This window comes from Anomaloglossus baeobatrachus, chromosome 1 (assembly GCF_048569485.1).
Source record: "Anomaloglossus baeobatrachus isolate aAnoBae1 chromosome 1, aAnoBae1.hap1, whole genome shotgun sequence".
Taxonomy (NCBI): Eukaryota; Metazoa; Chordata; class Amphibia; order Anura; family Aromobatidae; genus Anomaloglossus; species Anomaloglossus baeobatrachus.
The window spans coordinates 651,370,756-651,383,792 of NC_134353.1; the positions used below are offsets into that span (position 1 = coordinate 651,370,756).

At 45.7% G+C, this 13,037-nt stretch overlaps 1 protein-coding gene across 1 annotated transcript in view; it reads right to left on the reverse strand.

Annotated features, from left to right (window-relative positions):
• The window catches only part of TEP1 (telomerase associated protein 1), a 119,149-nt gene that overhangs the window by 59,415 nt on the left and 46,697 nt on the right, over positions 1 to 13,037 (reverse strand). The window contains exons 17-25 of the mRNA XM_075319906.1: positions 9,049 to 9,111; positions 8,287 to 8,430; positions 4,696 to 4,872; positions 4,475 to 4,595; positions 4,192 to 4,319; positions 1,426 to 1,539; positions 1,215 to 1,332; positions 939 to 1,142; positions 638 to 801 (exon numbers count right to left, since the gene is read on the reverse strand). Coding sequence (XP_075176021.1) covers positions 638 to 801; positions 939 to 1,142; positions 1,215 to 1,332; positions 1,426 to 1,539; positions 4,192 to 4,319; positions 4,475 to 4,595; positions 4,696 to 4,872; positions 8,287 to 8,430; positions 9,049 to 9,111 — 1,233 coding nt within the window. The remainder of the gene's footprint in view (positions 1 to 637; positions 802 to 938; positions 1,143 to 1,214; positions 1,333 to 1,425; positions 1,540 to 4,191; positions 4,320 to 4,474; positions 4,596 to 4,695; positions 4,873 to 8,286; positions 8,431 to 9,048; positions 9,112 to 13,037) is intronic.

A 13,037-nucleotide genomic window follows, 5' to 3' on the forward strand; every position in this document is an offset into this window, starting at 1 on the left:
GTGGTATAGGAGCTTATCCTTCAGTAAATGGATGACTTTTGTAGACCCGATGTCCCAGTCATCAGAAATCTAGCATAGAAGCCATAAACAAGTGTATTTGGGGCATGTCAAGCAACAGACCAAATGCATTGACGCAGCACAATCTATTTTCAGGTTAATATGCATATTTTTTCTACACTAAATTTCTCAGAAATATCACTCTAGTTCTCTACAACAATGGTATCATATTCATTGTGGAGCCATCACCTGAACGGAAATACGACTACTTCTATATATAAAAATGTGCTAACAAGTCCTCTTTAAAGAAGCCCTCCCATGAAGATATATTTTCCAAAATCTGTGTATATGTGCATATAGTTTAGTATGTGCGTGTTAATATACTCCCCTACCGCCAACTTCTACAGAATCCAGCGCTGTTCTGCTGCACTTTTCAGTGACGCCACCACTGATTCACCGTGATAGGTGACTATATTAATGCAAACACACTACATGCACATATACACAAATTTAGTGAAACATTTTTTTGGTGGGAATGCTTCTTTAATTATTAGCTCCAGCATAAACATTGCTTCCATCATCGTAGATGCCTGTTAACACTGCTTTGATAAACTCCAGGCAAATATATAGAAACACAAACCTGTATGACTGGAGGCTCCTGCCTTCTCTTTGCAGACATTTATTCAGTTGCTTGCAAAAACTTTTTAGCATTGTCTCTACATCTTTTGATCTGTGAGTTGCCCCCGTAAAATGATAGATCACTGATGCCGAACTTACAAGCGTCAGTTCTTTTACAAGGTCTGCCTGCAATTGTCATACAGAGAAGGCATTGGTTATATGAACAGTGTAGGGGAACCCTTATCATAGTCTCCAGTGTCATCTTCACCCAGTGAACACACAATCAGTTACTCCACTATTCAGCAGTATGTGACAAAAATTACCATCAAGACAGTTTTTCCTTGGCTTGGCTGTCCAACCACCAGAAACACTCTCCCTGATGATGGAGATGCTCGCCTCTTCTCAAGGATCTGAGCAAACACTTGAGTGACTTGTTTGTTTCTAGCAAAAGAATGTCGCTCATGCCATTCTTGAAAGCCTTCCTGTATTAGCTGATCTTCATCATCGTCAGATTCATTTGACTCTTCCTGGAAGAAATGAGCATTGGTATATTAAGGCTGCATGAGACAAATATAAGATGAAATATGATTAGTACATACCCCAAGATAATCCCTCTCAATCACTTGCCATACGTCCTTTAATACTCTATCTCCAAAGTCCTCAAGTGCTGACATTTGTGGTTTCCCATCATTTTCACCGCCCCACTGACAGGAGTACCTACACAAGAAAGAATACAACAAACCAATAGCTTGGAAGCCAGAAGCACCGCAATGCAAAGAACCAAGTACCAAGGATGGGCTGGAAACTTACAAGTAACTCCTCACAGCAGGATGTTTGACTACTCTGTTCTTGAGGTCCAACATCCGTTTTTCAGCTTCTTGAGATTCAGAAGCAAAATCTGGAAGCCAACGGCTGGGCACAGACCTGAATGGCAAGAATAGATACATAGAATATGGAAAATATGTACAAAAATCTCAGAACCTAGAGATTGTAAACTAATAAAAATGCCACATTGCACTAAACAAACGCAACTAAAGCATTAATCACTACCAAAAATGTTTAATCATACTGTACACGGTGATCCCAATTCAAAACAAGATCCAAACTCCCAACAGAGCATTGAGATCCAAAATGTTATTCTAGGGGGGTCTCACTAACCTCTTATATTAGTAATCAGATACATAGCACCTAGAGCATTGAGATCCACAATGTCGGTCGGGGGGAGGGGGGGGTCTCACTAACCTCTTATATTAGCAATCAGAGACATAAAACTCCCACAATACAAAAATTACTTCATATATCATTTCTTCATTCATCAGATTTCACAGCCATATATCATAATTGTAGTGTATGACAGTCAATATGAAATGGTCACCCACAGAACACCAATCCATTAAATACTACACACATAATTGCTGGAAATTAGCAAACAGATTCACACTACCCTTGTCTGTGGGCTATTTTGGAACATCAGGTCAACTGGACCAGGGCAGTACAAACTTCCTCGGCCCTTGCAAGATCATCACATTGTGTGAGGCCAGGTCTCTAGGCCTAATGTGAAAACATAACATATCAAGGTGTTGCAGGGGCATAGTAAGACTCCATTAGAGTGCTGGCCAGGGTTATTCGCATGGCCATGGCCGAGCATTCACATTGTAAAGGGTACTTTACATGCTGCGACATCGCTAGCGATCTCGTTAGCGATGTGAAATTCTAGATCCCAAGTGCGATCTTTCGGGATCGCACATAGGTCATTTTACGCATGTGCGATCTCGAAAGATCGCACTTGCAATCTAGAATTTCACATCGCTAACGAGATCGCTAGCGATGTCGCAGCATGTAAAGTACCCTTTAATGCATGGCTGCCAGACCGAGGCAGTGAAAACGTCCACGACCGGTTCTCAAATGCCACCATGCTGAATGCCTCTTGCGCTTACTAGGCCCTGGTGACGTCACGAAGCCTCATGTGAAGTCATAACACATACCATGACGCTACAGGGACTTAGTAATTACAATAGTCGTCTAGGACAATGGCATTTGAGTGCTGGCCAACAAAGATTGCACTGCCTTGGTGTGTCGGCCACAGAGTCCTGAACCGGACATGGGTATTGCAAATCTGTTTTGTATACATATGGAGACACCACTTAGGGCAAGCTCGGCATGAATGTATACAGAAGGACTTTTCAGAAAGAAGCCCATCCTAAGAATATTAATAATTAATGTCGTTGATTGCTGTTCTCAAGCTTACAATCTATAGGGAGACACAATAAGTAGAATGTGCTTGTAATGTATGGACCAGGCATCAGTACAATAAATAAAGCATGATTACACTGCAACAATATGGCTTGTACATCATAGTAAGCAGAGGCTGCTTCTGCCATGGATTATTTCCACTATACATTTTCCCACGCCAACAACTAGTTCAACTCAATCCTTTAAATCATAGTTATGGCAAGTGTCAGGTACAAGTAGCCATGATTATACTCTATTGAGCCTCATCCAGATAACGGTGTTGAATATACGTGTTCAATCCGTGTTTTTCATGGAAACAACCTGCATCTATTATAGTCTATGGAGCTGTTCACATGTCCGTGTAAGTGCAAAACTCACGTAGACATGTTAGATTTCTTCCGTTAGCACAAATAAAAAGTGCCAATACACATCTGATTCTGTGCAAAATACGGGCATCAAACGGATGGCAACTGTGTGTAATCCATGTGCTGTCCAAACTTAAAATTCCAAAAGGATATGTAAAAAAACAAATAAACAAAAAAACACTCCTGAACTACTGATGACACACGGATCCACAACACTAATGACACCGGCAATATTTTTTTTTGTGAACATGAAACACTGCCATCTAAATGAGGCCTAAAGCCCGCTTTACACACTACAATATATCTTACGATGTGTCGGCGGGGTCACGTTGTAAGTGACGCACATCCGGCATCGTAAGGTACATTGTAGTGTGCAACAGCTACGTGCGATTGCGATTGAACGGTAAAACGTTCATCGCACGCACGTCGTTCATTCCTCATAAATTGAACGTCAGGTTGTTCATCGTACCCGGGGTAGCACACATCGCAGTGTGTGACACCCCGGGAACGATGAACAGCAGCTTACCTGCGTCCTGTGGCTCCCGGCCAGCAATGCGGAAGGAAGGAGGTGGGCGGGATGTTTACGTCCCACTCATCTCCGCCCCTCCGCTTTTATTGGCCGGCTGCCGCTTGACGTCGATGTGACGCCGAACGTCCCTCCCACTCCAGGAAGTCGACGTTCGCCGCCCACATCGAGGTCATATGGACGGGTAAGTACGTGTGACGGGGGTTAATCGTTTGTGCAGCACATTCAACAAAATTGAACGTGCCGCACATACGATGGGGGCGGTTACGATCGCATACGATATCGTGTGCGAAATCGTAACATGTAAAGCAGGCTTTAAGTAATGACATCTAACATGACATAAGTAAAAACATCTTACCATTAATGTTACTCCTGAAACCTTATACTAGAATCACCTATGTCAAGGCACTTATTCAGAATATTTATATATATATTTCCTCATCCTTATTTTACCTAATGGCGTCAGGGTTTCTGAAGTAGAATAAAGCCTTTGGATGCCCTGATGTATTGGTCTTACAGGTCTGCAAAAACTGCATGGCCTCCAACTCTGTGATGGATCGCCCTGCAGGATAGCTCTGAATCTGCCAACGAGAGAGGACAATATAAAGTATAATGTGATGACACAGCTTCATAATTATCAAGATTTATAAAGAAGATCAAAAAGGAAACTGTTTCAATGACTTTTTTTCAACATGTGCGTATTCTGAATACCTGTAAATAAAGGAAGAGGTCTTACCCATTGATACTCCGGTAAAAGTGGAAGGGAGTACTTTTCAGGGACATGACCGTATCTCTCCCCCAGAATGCCAATGAAGATTTGACTCCGAACAACTTCAGAGAGACATAGAGACAACTGCCTAATGTAAAAAACATAGAAGTTATGGCAAAGAATGAAGGCAATGTTGTCACTATTCATATTCCTTGCTCTGCTTTCCTCACTGGTACCTTCCATCTCACCTATCTTTCTTGGTTTCCTCCTCTGTAATTCCCCACCGCAAATCCACTTCCTCCAGAGACAGGAAGTGACACGCGGCACGCTGGCGCAATTGTGGCATCACCTGTCCAATCAACAGATCTCTTTCCGAGTGCATATCCCGGAACGTGGAGGAGATGAACACACGCACACTGCGCCACCTAAAGAAGAAAAGAAATGCAACTACTATAACCCAGTACTACCATGTATTACCGGCATTATAAAAAATGTATATTTATCTAAAACCTGTAATTTAAAGCAAAAAAAAAATACATTTTCCCTTTGCTTTTTGGGTTTATGTTTACAAGGGGTGAATTCAGAAACTGCTATAAAAAATGTTTTTTGTTGCCATTTGTGAGACCTGTAACGTTTATACTTTCCCATCAGTTGAGCTGTGGAGAGGTTTATTTAACTTGGCTAGCTGACGGTTTTATTGTTACTAATCTGGGGTGCATACGACAATTTAATTGCATCTTTTTAGGGAGGTGACGGAAACACGCAATTAGGGCATTACGATTGTTCTTCTCCATGTGGCATCTATGCTATGGGTTCATTAATTTTATAATTTGATAGAACAGACATTTATGAAAACGATGATACCAAATATGTATCCTTAGGGTACTTGAGCCTGCGATCATTACCACAGTATGCCTGTGGCCGATTTTCTCAAGTATCATCATAGCGGCCACAGGGCCTTCAGTGGATCCATAACTGCATTGGTATTACACTGGGGCCTTGCGATCACATTACTGAAAGCAATCCATTGGGTACTGTGCGCAAACTCCAGCAGCCACACTTTAAACAGAGATTGACAGCAGCAGTTAAATGGTTAACAGCAACCAGAGATACCAGAACACAGCAGCTCAGTCATTTGTATTGTGGCCACGGATGGGTACTGCAAATGCACTCCCGATTTAGATGAATAGGGGATGGATAAGAAATACCCTTCCAAGGCCACTAAAGTGTTCATGGAGCTTATGCGTTTCAGCAGCATTTAGTAGTGGCTCGAATATGAGCTGATCATTGGGGGTTTCGAATGTTGCACACCCATGATCAGATATTGATGATCAATGTATTATATATAAAAGTAGTGGACAACCTCGAACAAATCAGCTTTCAACTGCCATGCTCCACTGCAAATAAAAAAAAAAAAAAAAAAAAAAAAAAAAAAAAATCGGGCAGGGACCTTACTATATATATGTATATATATATATATATATATATATATATATATATATATATATATATATATATATATATATATATATATATATATATATATTGTAATCTATATATATAATTGCCTTATTCTGTCTGTCTGTCTGTCTTGCTCCAAAATTGTGTCCTTACGGTGACAAACAGCGGATTGGCCGCTGGGCTCGCCATGGCCCCGCCCCCCGCACTGATTGGCCGCTCGCCTCGACTCCGCCCCCCCGCACGGATTGGCCACTCGCCCAGGCTCCGCCCCCCCCCCACGGAATGGCCTCTCGCTCGAGGTGAGCGCATCAAGGTCCTGCAGCGGCGGAACACACACACACACGCACACACATAAGGACACACACACACACACACACACACATCAGATCACACTCACTCTCACACACACCTCACACACACATCAGATCGCATCCACATACTCACAACATCCCGTGATATCGCTTACTTCTCGGCGGCGATACTTTGCAGTGACCTTCCAGGACCTGCCGGAAGATCACATGGCCGGAAGCATGTGGTATCTCCGGATGTTGTGATTTTGTGAGCGCTGTGCGATATCGTCAGTGTGTGTGTGTGTGTATGCGATCGGATGTGTGTGAGTGTGTTCTGATGTGTGAGTGTGTGTGTGTGAGTGTATGCGATCGGATCTGTGAGTGTCGGCAGAGGAGCACGGCGTGCAGCACAGCTGCTGGGACCACACACCGGTGGGCACAGGGAGAAGTGGGGTGTGTGTGTGAGTGTATGCGATCAGATGTGTGCGTGTATACTGTCTGATGTGTGACTGTGGAGCACGATGGGGGTGCACAGCATGGGGGATGGATCACGATGGGGAGTGCGCAGCATGGGGGATGGAGCACGATGGGGAGTGCGCAGCATGGGGGATGGAGCACGATCGCGAATGCGCAGCATGGGGGATGGAGCACGATGGGGAGTGCGCAGCATGGGGGATGGAGCACAATGGGGAGTGCGCAGCATGGGGGATGGAGCACAATGGGGAGTGCGCAGCATGGGGGATGGAGCACAATGGGGAGTGCGCAGCATGGGGGATGGAGCACGATGGGGGGTGCGCAGCATGGGGGATGGAGCACGATGGGAGGTGCACAGCATGGGGGATGGAGCACGATGGGGAGTGCGCAGCATGGGGGATGGAGCACGATCGCGAATGCGCAGCATGGGGGATGGAGCACGATGGGGAGTGCGCAGCATGGGGGATGGAGCACAATGGGGAGTGCGCAGCATGGGGGATGGAGCACAATGGGGAGTGCGCAGCATGGGGGATGGAGCACGATGGGGGGTGCGCAGCATGGGGGATGGAGCACGATGGGAGGTGCGCAGCATGGGGCGCAGCATGGGGGATAGAGCATGATGGGGAGTGCACAGCATGGGGGATGGAGCACGTTTGGGAGTGCGCAGCATGGGGGATAGAGCATGATGGGGGTGCACAGCATGGGGGATGGAGCACGATGGGGAGTGCGCAGCATGGGGGATGGAGCACGATGGGGAGTGCGCAGCATGGGGGATGGAGCACGATCGCGAATGCGCAGCATGGGGGATGGAGCACGATGGGGAGTGCGCAGCATGGGGGATGGAGCACAACGGGGAGTGCGCAGCATGGGGGATGGAGCACGATGGGGAGTGCGCAGCATGGGGGATGGAGCACGATGGGGAGTGCGCAGCATGGGGGATGGAGCACGATGGGGGGTGCGCAGCATGGGGGATGCACACCTCCCCCCAAAACACACAAACACACACACACACACACACACACACACACCACCGCCACACACGTACTGCACAACACACCACACACACACACTGGGAACCACAAACACCGCCCTACACAGACACCCACACACACAACGCCGCACACACCCAACACCCAACACACAAACACCGCGGCACACACAAATATACGCACATACCGCACAACACACACACTGCACAAAACATACCTCCCCCAAAACACACACACACCCACCCCACACCCACACAAACCGCGCAACACACACAACGCTACAGGCACACAGCGCTCCACAAACAACGCAACACAAACACCGCTCTCACCCCCCGGCACACCCAGACAACACCCAGAACATGTACAGCGCACTACACAAACACTTGGTAATTACACACAACAACATCTATATAACAAAAATCATACATTAACTACACAATATGTAAATTCTAGAATACTAGAATACCCGATGCGTAGAATCGGGCCACCTTCTAGTATTATATATATATATATATATATATATATATATATATATATATATATATATATATATATATATATATTATATATATATATATATTAGACATAGATATAGATATATCTATCTATCTAACTCATCACTGACCTCTGCTTGGGAACGGAGACAAGTAGACTTCCAGCTGCTGCATGTCTCTTTTTAACATTTTCTGGGTCTTCAGGAATATTAAATCTCTCATTGACTTTCTCCACATGATCCAATAACCGGGCAGTTCCCCTCTCTGACACATATCTACAAAAAAAAAAAATACCGTAGAAAAATAATCATAATATGAATGTCGTACTTAATGCACATTTTATGTTAATTAACCAGATCACAAAAAGGAGCATAAGAGACCAAGAAAAAAAAATTGAAAATTGTTGTATTCATTTTTTGCTTAAGATAAAGGTGCCACAACAACAGCACTATATACATCATTGTAAAGAATGCCAGTCATTGCATTTTTATTTACAGTGAGTAGATTGTTATCACAGTTTGTGAAAGGTCATGGGCAGATTGTTGGCATTCACACATTCCCTGAGTAACCAACTAGTCCATTCTGTATAAAAGAGAAACCAGGGAGGAGGTGAGAGGAGGCGGAGGGAGATGCAGTGGCCTCAATGTGGTGGGGTGGTTGGGGGGGGGCGCTGCAGCAAATGGCAGACATATGCCTGGCATTCAAGAGTCAGTCTACTGGGCGAGGGGAGGGAAAATGGGCATCTACAGAAACCAGCAATAGACGCAACACTTCTGGCTGCACTACATACATGTTCGGCAACCCAAGGCATGATTAGATTTTGTTTTGCGTTTTTTGAGAATTTATTTTTTTTTGTCTTTCACAACCAACTTTAATATTTACATAAAACTTACTTCAACACCTGCTCTGTAAAACCGCACAGTGTCACGTCATTACATTGATTAATGGAGTCTTCACTGGAAATAGAAATAAGAGAGCTGTAATAGAAGGCAATGTGACCAGCAATTCGTAATGTAGGACTACGTTCACATGTGAGAAACATAAAATGTGTGTGTCCATGGTCATCAATATATGTTAAATCGGTTAGTAAAACATAGTCATCAACACATACAGTGAGTGAAATGCGTCGATAACCCCGTTCTACTCCCCACTATGGATTGATGACCCTGTTCTACTCCCCACTATGGATTGATGACCCTGTTCTACTCACCACTATGGATTGTTGACCATGTTCTACTCACCACTATGGATTGATGACCATGTTCTACTCACCACTATGGATTGATGACAATGTTCTACTCACCACTATGGATTGATGACCATGTTCTACTCACCACTATGAATTGATGACCATGTTCTACTCACCACTATGGATTGATGACCATGTTCTACTCACCACTATGGATTGATGACCATGTTCTACTCACCACTATGGATTGATGACCATGTTCTACTCACCACTATGGATTGATGACCATGTTCTACTCACCACTATGGATTGATGACAATATTCTACTCACCACTATGGATTGATGACCATGTTCTACTCACCACTATGGATTGATGACCATGTTCTACTCACCGTCACCACTATGGATTGATGACCATGTTCTACTCACCGTCACCACTATGGATTGATGACCATGTTCTACTCACCGTCACCACTATGGACTGATGACCATGTTCTACTCACCACTTTAACATGGCATTTACAAGCTTACAATACAGAATTGTATTTATTGTCCTGGATTAAGCTGGACAAATGCACTGTTGTTTTATTCCTAATGACCGCAGCCCTAATGGCAATGTTTCACTGATCATTACACACTAGTTCTTAAAACAGATCTATGTGTCTGTTCTGTAAGACTAAGAGCATGTCCCATACTTCTCGCTTTTTTTGGAGAAGACTTGGCTAATAAAGTTTATGGAGATTAAAAAAAACATACAAGACACAGATATTTGGCAATTCAGAGTTCCATGCAAGTTTCATCCATTTTTCCCTGATACAATGTTAAGAGTCAATTGGTCAATAAAGGCTCTGACTGACCACCTCCTACCGTTTTTTGTTTTTTTTTTAAAATGAGAGAAAAAAAAAGAAGGATTTTTGTGTACTCACCGTAAAATCTCTTTCTCTGAGTCTTCATTGGGGGACACAGGACCATGGGGTGTATGCTGCTGTGACTAGGAGGCTGACACTAAGTAGGCATAAAAAAAGTTAGCTCCTCCCTAGCAGTGTACACCCTGAGCCGGAGGCGAATCTATGTCAGTTTAGTGTACAAGCAGTAGTAGGAGAAACCTGAACAACCATAACTAATCAAGGTAATAACAAGAAACACACAATATCTTATCTAAACTTATACTGTATATAAATAAATATAAATATACATACATACATACATACATTATATATATATATATATATATATATATCATAAATAAGCTGGGTACAGAAGAACGTGTTCCCATAATGAACCAGTAACATCCGGCAGACTAAGAGCAACCCAATATACAAACAGGGTGGGTGCTGTGTCTCCACTTATACCGGCTTATCATAGGTGTGCGACAGCCGCCTGCTGTATCCTGGAAACCCTGGAAAAGGTATGAAAAGCTTGACCACGCGGCGGCTCTGTAGACTTGCTCGGCTGATGCCTGGTGTCTGATTGTCCTAGACGTCCGAATTGCACAGGTGGAAAGGCTTTTACACCCCTCGGAGAAAACCTGACTCTAATACTGTAGGCCTCTGATATGGACGGCCTGATCCAACTTGCAATGGTCGCCTTGGACACCGGCATGCCCCTCCTGGGCCCAGTAGACAGGACGAATAGGCCGTCTGAGTTGCAGAAGAGCGCGGATCTCGAAACGGAACTCCTCCGAGCTCGCACTAGATCCGGTGTACGCCGTGACCTCTCCAAGGATCGAATGGAGGCTGGATCGAAGGATGGAAGCACTATGACCTCATTCAGATACTACTTCCGGTAGGAAAAAAAACCTGAGACGGGTGCCGAACCACCTCGTCTTGGTGGAAAAACAAGAAAAAGTGACCCGCATGAGAAGGCTGACAGTTCAGACCTTCCTCTGATTGAAGTGACTGCCATCAACAAATCCACCTTCCCGGATAGGCATGAGATTGAGGATCGAACGGGGCTAATTGAAGAGACCCTAGAGCCAGCTGGAGGTCCCATGGATCTAGCGGGGTACGATCTAGCGGTGCCAGATGGACGACTCCTTGGATGAACGTCCTGACTTGCGGCCGAGATGCAAGATTTCTCTGGAAAAGACAGATAGAACCGACACCTGCCCTTTGAGGGTTGCTAGCGAGAGACCCGCCTGTAAGCCTGACTGTAGGAAGGCCAGTAACACTGGGAGTGACAGATCCAGTGGAGACGAGTTGACGCTGACCTCACACTCTTGAAAGAAGACCTTTCCGGTGCGGTAGTAGATGTTTGAATACGGAGGCTTCTGAGTTCTGACCATAGTCTGTATCACCTGTGGGATAAAGCCTGCCTGGGCTAGTAGCCATGGTTCCACAGCCATGCGGTCAAATTGAGAACCCCTGAATATTGATGGAAAAGAGGACTTTTCGACAGGAAGTTCAGACGATCTGGAAGCCACCATGGGGTGTCTGATGAGCTGCGTGAGCTCTGCGAACAACGCTTGCCTGGGTCAATCAATGGCAATGAGAGTCATTGGGATGCCCTCTGCTCTGCGTTCCTTGAGGACTCTTGGGATCAGTAGAAGTGGAAGAAAGATGAAGGGAAACCTGAAAACTGATTCCCCGGAGGTATGCAAGCGTCGACTCCTGGCGCTTGCCGGTCGTGGTAAAGGGAGATAAACTGTGTGAGTTGATTGTTGAATCGAGAAGCCATCAGGTCCACATTCGGAATACCTCATCTGAGCCAGATCCATTCGGAAGCCTCTCTGTTGAGGGATCAGTCGCCTGCCGCCAGACCTTGCTGTTGATAGGCAGATGGCTCTCTTGGGAGGATCACCGACCGTGAGCCGTGTGTTTCGGAACACCGCTCCCCAGTCAGAAGACTGGTATCGGTGGTGACTGCCTGCCAGTGTACTGGTATGAGAGACATTCCTCTGGACCGATGAGGGCCGCTGGTCCACCATAGAAGCGAGCGGCGGGTTCCCGGAGTCAATTGGATCCTGCGATTCAAGGTGAATAGCGAGTTGTCCCATCTGTTCGGCCAAGTCAGCTGAAGGAGACGAAGGTGGAAGCAGCAAACGGAACCGCCTCTATTGCCGCCACCATCCGACTGAGTACTCTCTGGCTTAGAGTGACGGAGGAGCTGGAGGTCTCTTTGGAGGGACACGCGTCTTTGGATGGTATCGAACTCCATGCCTAGACAGGTAATCCTGCTGGCCGGGGTCAGAGAGGGCTTCTTCCGATTGATGAGCTAGCCGAGTCGGGACAGGATATCGATGGTGACCTGCCTGATCAACAAGGCGTCCAGGTACAGAATCACCAAAAATGATCGTATGCTATTGCGAAACGCAGGCACATCTGTGCTGTTGGCAAATTAGGTGCGACCTGTATGTCCGACGATAGACGTGCTGAAAACTCTATTATGTACCCTGAGTCCAGCATCTCTCCGACCCAGGCGTCTGTGATCCAAATCCGCCAGACGTGATTGAGATGAGACAGGCGCCCCCCTCCACCTGGTCTGCGCCCCCGCGCGACGACCAAGAGTCATCCAGCGGGGTAGCGCTGTGATCCGGACGTCGTCTTTGATGGCTGGCGTGGCTGAGAAACGCCAGAAAGGGTATGTATTGAAGGACAGAATCTTCCTGTTCCTCTGCGGGGGCCTGGTTTTCTTGTGTGTGTGGAACTGAAGCCCCTGTGATCTCGTCGATAATCTGATCCAAACAGACGACC